Source organism: Camponotus vicinus, unplaced genomic scaffold, assembly GCF_025532165.1.
Source record: "Camponotus vicinus isolate PSW18456_S1 unplaced genomic scaffold, iyCamVici1.0 SCAF_2, whole genome shotgun sequence".
Lineage (NCBI taxonomy): Eukaryota > Metazoa > Arthropoda > Insecta > Hymenoptera > Formicidae > Camponotus > Camponotus vicinus.
This window is the reverse complement of record NW_028141956.1, coordinates 21,416,978-21,425,801: the sequence shown is the minus strand read 5'-3', so window position 1 is coordinate 21,425,801 and position 8,824 is coordinate 21,416,978. Positions and strand designations below refer to the sequence as shown.

Sequence of the window (8,824 nt, the reverse complement as noted above, 5' to 3'; positions counted from 1 at the left end):
GTTAAAAAAGTATCGCATACGCTCAGTGCCATCCGATAGAGAAGGAGAATTTAAGAAAAAATGTCTAATACAATTTTTCGATCCCATGAATAATTTCGCCGCAATTAATTATTGTAATCAGTTAATCGGCGCGGAGCTACAAGAGGAAGCCAGGGGCGAGGCGCGCGAAGTCTGCGGCGCGACGGCTACCGCACTCATACCATGCTCTCGTACCGAGCGGAGGGAAAGTGCTTGCGATCTATTTATTTATTTTACTCACCTTCTTTTTGATAAGAGTAACAAAATAATTTACAGGAACAATCATCACGTAAAAATTTGCGTGATTATATCACGATACAGACTTTGTTAATTTAATGAAAGAATTTATTTTTAATAAGTAAGAAGGCAAGATAATTTAATTAATATTTTCAGTTAACATTTTAAAAAATGAGTTAAAGAGGATTAATTTTCGCTTCTTACTTATTAAAAAAAATTTTTTCATTAAATTAACAAAGTCTGTATCGTGATATATTAGAATCACGCGAATTTTTACGTGATGATTGTTCCTGTAAATTATTTTGTTACTCTTATCAAAAAGAAGGTGAGTAAAATAAATAAATAGATCGCAAGTACTTTCCCTCCGCTCGGTACGAGAGCATGGTATGAGCGCGGTAGCCATCGCGCCGCAGACTTCGCGCGCTTCGCCCCTGGCTTCCTCTTGTAGCTCCGCGCTGATTAACTGATTACAATAATTAATTGCGGCGAAATTATTCATGGGATCGAAAAATTGTATTAGACATTTTTTCTTAAATTCTCCTTCTCTATCGGATGGCACTGAGCGTATGCGATACTTTTTTAACACCCTGTATATATATCAATTCTTCGTACGTAAAAATTTCAACTGATTGAAATTCATGTTACGTTTTAAGATTATGGCTATTTCTGATCTTACGGAATCATTTAACTTAATAAAAGCTCATTCCTATTGGTTTTCGAACTTATGCTTACGTCTTATGCTTATGGTTACGGAAATTCATGTGCGATGGCCTTTATTGTCCGCGTTTGGCTGATGGCAGAGAATGAAATGTAAGCGCTTACATCTGTCATAGTCGTGAACGTAAAGTAAGACAGAGAAAAACGTATACGTAAGTTACATGTACGTTTTTCTCTGTCTTACTTTACGTCCATGACTACGACAGACGTAAGCGCTAACATTTCGTTCTCTGCCATCAGCCTTTTTAGTACTTGGGATCGCCATTGGCCGCATTCAGCGCACTCAACAGTTGGGCAACATTACTAGATTTTCCGATGTAATTCGACGCTGATTGGTCGGACCTGAAAGTAGAAACCAATCACGTTCGATTGCTACTTAGCAGTTGAGGACCGCTTCGACCAAACTTAATGGGCGCGTTCAGCAGATTCCAACAGTTGCAAAGCGGTTGAGCGAGTGATCAGTGAGCGCTTTATGATATAGATCGTGTCTGCTGAACGACTTGAGCTCCAAGCTTCAGATAGCATATGTCACGTGGCTTCGCACTGTTCCTAACATAACCATAGATTTGGTAATTTTATAGAAGTCTGTGGTATTTAATTTTATAATTTTCGATGGACGATTTGGATATTATTGACATATTTGCTATGGATGATGGTGAAAATGATCGAAATAACGCATTGCGTCTTATGCTGGATGAAATTATGGAACCATTACCAGAGTTGGATGATTTAGAAGTGATGCAACGTGACCAAAGGGCCACAAATCAAAATTATTATGAAATTATTGTTCCTCAATATAATAATCTTTTATTTAAGGAACATTTTAGAATGTCTCGTGCAACATTCGAGGTACATTATAGTACATTTTATAAAACTGCAAATAAATTATTTAAAATAATTAATAATTAATTTAATTTATTTATTTAAAATAAATAAATATTTAATTATTTTAAATTTTAAAAATTAAACTACCGCCGGTATTTAAATATAATTTAAAATTTAAAAAAATTTTTTAAATTATTTTAAAAATTAGATAAAGGCCAAAATTTGAGCCTGGATCAAATCTTTTTAGGACTTGGTCAACGTAATTGGACGTGCTATCCCTGGGAATCCAAATTACCTTGCGGAATTAAGAAAAAAAGTTATGTTCTCGGTCTGGATTTTGGCTAAATCAGAAAGTTTTCTCACTGCCGGAGATCGCTTTGGATTACCCAAAAGCACTGGTCATTACATATTTAAAGAAATTATTACGATTGTAGTTGGTCTGTTACCGAATTACATAACGTGGCCTAACAGAAGAAGATGTCATGAAGAGGAAATTGTATTCCGAAGACGTTCTCACGGTTTTCCCGGTGTTGTTGGTGCGATTGATGGTTGCCATATTCCTATAAAAGCTCCCGCAGGCAATCCCATAGATTATTATAATAGGAATAAAATACACTCGATTATACTGCAAGGTGTATGTGATCACAAAGCACGTTTTATAGACATTTTCGTTGGAATGCCTGGACGAATGCATGATGCTCGGGTATTTAGACAGAGTGAGTTGTTCGCACAATTAAATCGTGCTGATAATCCATTATTACCCCCTAATATGCATCTTCTTGGAGACTCCGCCTATCCTTTAATGAAAAATTTAATGACACCGTTTCGTGATAATGGCCATTTAACGATAGAACAAAATAATTACAATGTTAAATTAAGTACCATCAGATCTATAATCGAAAGAGCATTCGGGCTTTTGAAAGGCAAATTTCGACGATTAAAATATTTGGATATATACGATTCCAATTTGGGAAATACAATAATAGCAGCAGCGTGCGTCATACACAATTTTTTAATTGATCAACACGAAGTCGATTTTCAATATGAAGTGCCGATCGAAGAAGCGATGCCAATCGAAGAAGCGATACCAAATGACAATAGGAATATTGAATGATGAAGACCTTCTTGCAGTAGCCAAACGAAATAGAATTGTTACTAATTTACTATAAAATAAACACACGTGTAAATTATAACGCATTTATAAGAATTATTTTAATGCATTTATTAAGAATAGTTTCTTCCAATATTATTGAAAAAATAGATAATAATAGATAATAGATTCCGTAACGAAAAATTTTACATGGAATACACAAGCGACAAAATTATTTTTAAATAGTTATTTGGATCGGAAAGATAGGTTCCGAAATCCAAAAATAAAAAAAAGACTCTGGATAGAAATTCTTGAAATTATGAAAGAAAACGGTTATTCAAATTTAAATGAAGATCTCCTCGATAGAAAAATGCGGTCGAGGACGAGTTTCGTGGGAATGTTTCGATGAAACCAGGTAATATTGCATTTACTCGGATCTCAAATCTGTAAAATATACATAATAATGTTAATTAATTTTATAAATAAATATAAAAATATATATATATATTTCAAAATGTATATAACTGACGCATACTGTCCAAATTATTATTTCTGCTTTCATTTTGCCTCAAAAGTAACATGCTTCGTAATAAATTGTTCCTCTCTTGTTGGATCTCATTACTTTTATCAATAGCTGTCTTTAATTCTCTTATAGCTGTGATGCGTCTTTCCTCAATATCGAGTTGTCTTTTTCTTAATTATGAAGTGTGCTCATTCTGATAGATTTATCTGTTGACCTTTCAAGAACTGGGGGTGTTATACCAACCCAGACAGCACATAACGCTGAAAGATATTTTTAAGAACTCTTTTTTAAGACGTCTTTTAGAACTGCGAATAAGATCTCTTATAGACGTCAATTTAAAGAAATCTTTTTTCTGTCATCAGAAAGACTTCTTAATTCAGACTACAATTTGTTATCTCATTTATGACGAGTTTTAGATTGACTCATGACTTGTGTCAAATCGGCGTAATAAAATAAAGTCTCATGAAAAAACAAGTACCCTGGCGAAAATAAATATCGGAGCGTAAGTCGAATGTAAGGAAAGAGTAACAGAAGTGTAAACGAAGCTTCTAGGAGGCGTAAATTGAAACAACGAAACGTAAATGAAGCGTTAACACTTCGTTTACGTTTCGTTGTTTCAATTTACGCCTCCTATAAGCTTCGTTTACACTTCTGTTACTCTTTCCTTACATTCGACTTACGCTCCGTTATTTATTTTCGCCAGGGTAATAAAAAAGAAGTTCACAAGATATATATGTAATACAATAATACTAAGTATTCAAAAATTTTTATACATTACTAATAGGATTTATTTGATATTAAAAACGTTTTTTTCAAGTCGCATTTAGAAAGATGCTTGGCAGTAGCTTTTACTTGACTGGTATGCATTAACGGTACCTCCTTAAGCATGTAATCAAAATTTTTCCTCATAACCACATGATGAAAATGGTTAATAACTACTTAAGTCGTCATTCTTTAAATATTAATTGCAATTTTTTAAATTTCTCCATTATTAAAAAATAAAAACTGTTATTAAATTGTTAACTGATTGGTTAAATCGTTTATTCACTAGCTTGGTCACCCTAGCCTGGTCTTTTTTTCATTAAAATCAATATTTAAAGGTGTTTACACAGCTTAATTATAATTTCAGAAGCCATGATCGCTTCGGAGGCTTGCACCATTCATGAGGTCCAGACAATAATACAAAGCTGGTTTCAGCATGCCGGTGATCGCGTTCGATACTATGAAAAAAAACACAATGCATAATTTATATTATATATATATATAGAATAATATAAATTATACTATGTATTTTTATAAACATATATGTGATTATGCTTTACTTGTATTATTTATAAGACATAATTTATATTTTCTTTATAAATTTATAAATCAACAAAAATCAAATAACTGAAATAAAACTTTTTTTAATACATATGTATTGAAATAATAATATCATTTCCGAAACATCAATTCTCAAAAAAAGCGTTCTTATTGTCGTCTTTAAGAAATCAGAAAAAAGAAGTCTTTAAGACATCTTTTTGAAGAAGTCTTACTTATTTCTTAAAGTGGCGCATTAGATTATTTTCTGAAGTCATTAAGTCTTCTTTCAGAAGATACATTCGGATGTCTAAATCTTACGTGAGAACTCTTTAAGAATTCTTTTAGAAGTCATATTGCTGTGTGGGAAGCGAAGGACTAGAGGTAGTTGGAAAAGAGCCTTCATTTGCTTCAACAGCAGGAGGAATTGGCTGAAATGGCAAATTTGGTGAAGTAGATGACGGGGTAAAAATATGATAAGGATTATTACAGGAATTAGAAAAAAAGGTGTGTTAAAGTGGTTACTTCGTGTGTTAAAGTGGCATCTTCGTTTACTCGTTCACTCGTTATTATCTCGTTGTCCCTTTGCATCGATGAAAGCGTTGTGGAACAATTTACAGTAATATCATTGACAAATATTTCTTCAAACGTTTCGAAATATTCCCACGAAACTCGTCCTCGACCGGTACTAGTTTTTTTATTATTATCTTTAATATTTTTATATGATTTCTTCATATTTCGCATTTTTCTATCCAGGAGATCTTCATTTAAATTTGAATAACCGTTTTCTTTTATAATTTCAAGAATTTCTGTCCAGAGAGTCTTTTTTTTTATTTTTGGATTTCGGAACCTATCTTTCCGATCCAAATAACTATTTAAAAATTTTGTCGCTTGTGTATTCCATGTAAAATTTTTCGTTACGGAATCTATAATTACATAAAACATGGATAAGATGTTTTTTATTTTCCAGCAAGAAGGGAACAATCTATTATATACGAAGTTTGTTTTACTATCAAAGCAGTAATAGAATTGATTTAGAAGAAAATATGTAATGCATATTAAAAAATTGTTATGATAAAGAGCGCTTCGATAGAATTTAGACAGTATGTGTCAGAGAGAGCGAGAAAGAGAGCGAAAGAGAGAAATGATTTACATACCAGTACAAGTATTTTCAGTAGTTTCATTTACAACTGAAATAAATTCTGGTGCAGTTGTGGCATTCGCAAAATACTGTGACAAAATCTGCATCTGAAAGGGAATTATCGGTTAACTTAAGTTGTTGAGAGAGAGAGAGAGAGAGAGAGAGAGAGGAGAGAGAGCGAGAGCACGGAGAGAGAGAGCGAGAGCGCGGAGAGAGAGAGCGCGAGCGGAAAGAGAGCGAAAGCGGAGATACAAACGGCATATTTTTATACATATATGTATTTACCTGATTGTAATCTTGTATGGATCTCTTCTGTATCAGTGATACTATATTGCGCATCACCGATGGTATTATTTACACTATACATTTCTCGTTCACAACTCATTTTTTCAAAAAATTGATTTTACATTAACCGTGTTTTGACATGTGTCACTTTTCAAATGTGCCGCCATATTGTTTAACAACATGTTGCGCTTAGATAGCGGAGAAAAAGTTTGATGGAAAAAATGGCGTCCGCTCTCTAAACATGTTGAGTAGCGGTGACTGAGCGAAGTGCGTTCACCGAACAGACACTCATCCAACAGTTGTGCAACAGTTGTATCTGCTGAACGCGCCCAATCGTTGATTAAAGGGTTGCCAACATGACAAAATAATTCAGTGTGACCAATTGTATTTCTGACGATATACTGTATTTCTACAATTATATTGGCTTCTCTCTGTATATTGTTAGAAATACAATTGGTCACACTGAATTATTTTGTCATGTTGGCTACCCTTTAATCAACGATTAAATTTGGTCGAAGCGGCCCTGAGTCTGCTGAATGCGGCCATAATCGAAGGCTTGTTCGCGTCGCATGCCCCAACCACTGAAATATATACTAACTGGAATGAGCGCTGGCGTACAAAACCATTGTCTTCGTGCGTGACGAGAGAGAGGTCCCAAGTTCCTCGGTTATCTTTGTCTAACTTACATTGTGGTCAAGAGTGGGGAGGATGGCATACAGTCCAAGCAAAAAGTCATAACATCAGAACACTGAAATATGTAAGTTACAGTGTAGCTAATAAAGACTAATAATTTTGATTCAGACTGTATTAAACAAGGACAGAGCGATACGAGAGACACCTTGACATGCTCTCTCTCGTCACGCACCGACAGGCCCAGCGCTCACGAAGTAAGAAGGTAGATTGGCTCAAATTAAGAAGGAAGGTACTATACTATTTTGCGATATTCGCAATAATTAACGAAAAATTAATTAAAGAAGATCGGCCAATGCGCGTGGCTAGAAACACACGACGGCGAAGGCGGTCTGACTGTAACATAATGGCGGCGCGCGGCGAAGCGGTGATTGGGGAGAGGAGGAGCGATGAGTGTGTAAGCGCGTGGCGAAGGCTCCTCCCCTCTCCAATCGCCGCGCGCCGCCATTATGTTACAGTCAGACCGCCTTCGCCGTCGTGTGCTTCGAGCCACGCGCATTGGTCGATCTTCTTTAATTAATTTTTCGTTAATTATTGCGAATGTCGCAAAATAGTATAGTAACTTCCTTCTTAATTTGAGCCAATCTACCTTCACACTTCGGGACTGTCAAAATTTCCCTGCCACCCTGTATATTTCAGTGGGGGCAAAGTCTGTGGCACAGAAATGGCGGTCCAGTCTTTATCCAGGCCTTTGGCTATCTGTCTATTAATCTGTGACTTATTTATTGCACTCCAGTGCACAAAGCAAAATATTTCCGGATTCAATTCAAGTATTATGGTGAAAGATAATTTACTTTTCTCTAAAATAATTTGTTGGGAAAAATGGTATAAATATTTCTTTAAAATAATTTTAAGGATGGAGACGATAAAAAATTGCAAAGAAAATACATTTAAAAAGAGCGCGGTTTTCTTATTCAAAAAATCGTCTGGTTAACTTAATTCATTGTTTTGGACTGTGAGACAAAAGATGGTTGCAATAAATTATAACAAAGAAAATATTTCTTGAATCAGTTCGTTTTATCTCAAGAAAAAGTAAAAAAGAATGAATGTAGGTTTTTATGGCCGTTTATTTTGAAAAAGTTTCGATTAATTGTTATTTTTAGGTATGTAAGAGATGTGCAGGAGAGAAAATACATCTTTTTTCCATCTCTATTAAATTTATCGATCTTTGTACAATTATTGGAAAAAATAAAAAGGTAATCATGTTAATCGAAATATTTTTTAGAAGTTTTATAAATGTTGTAAACTTATTTTTTTCTTTCATTTTTAGGGGTTTGACAAAACAATGAGTCGAAAACCGAACGTGACACAAGAGGAAAAATTAAATTAATTGAAAAATATATCGATCATTTCACAACCAACAATTTTCCACCATTCAGCGACAAATTATGGACACAACTGAGTCAAGATCTCAATGGCAGGTGGTTACCTTGCACTGTGTATACCCATGTGAGAAGTAATAAACGAGGTGATCTTTCACAAGCTCGACGGAATCAACGTATTCTAACGTCTCCAAAATTAAATGCTGTTCTAATTGAAGATATCTCAGAATCCGACGAAGAAGAAGACTGTGATACAAATGTAGACGATGATTATACTCGCAAGGATCAACACGATGAAGAAAAACTAGAAACATTTGATTTGTTAATTTCAAATGCAGAATGGACACTAATTAAACCAGATGATTCCATAGATAATTTTAACAAGAGATTGAGGAAGAAAACATGGGTCAGTCATAACAAGAGCGTTTTGGAATAGGTATAATTTTAACTGTGCATTTCTAGCAAAGTGGTCTCGTGTTTGTCCTGATTTCGAACCTGAAACACAAATATTTCTTAAAGTTTGTGGCCTATTGCAAAGATGATCAAAACTGCAAAAATATAATGATTGGTACAGCATATGAGAAACCCAATGACAAAGGATTAAGACTACTTATTAAAACTCGTGATACACGTGGAGAGTACCACAAAGAAGTAAAACGACCTCTTAATGGTGCTGA

The 8,824-nt window shown here is 34.5% G+C and overlaps 1 protein-coding gene across 1 annotated transcript; it reads left to right on the top strand.

Moving 5' to 3' along the window:
- Window positions 1–1,785: 1,785 nt before the first annotated feature.
- On the top strand, window positions 1,786–2,911 carry LOC145967185 (uncharacterized). Its single transcript, XM_083091838.1, has 2 exons — window positions 1,786–1,821; window positions 2,045–2,911. Exons 1-2 carry the CDS (start codon window positions 1,801–1,803, stop codon window positions 2,909–2,911), a joined length of 888 nt encoding a protein of 295 aa, XP_082947964.1. The 5' UTR covers window positions 1,786–1,800.
- Window positions 2,912–8,824: the final 5,913 nt, after the last annotated feature.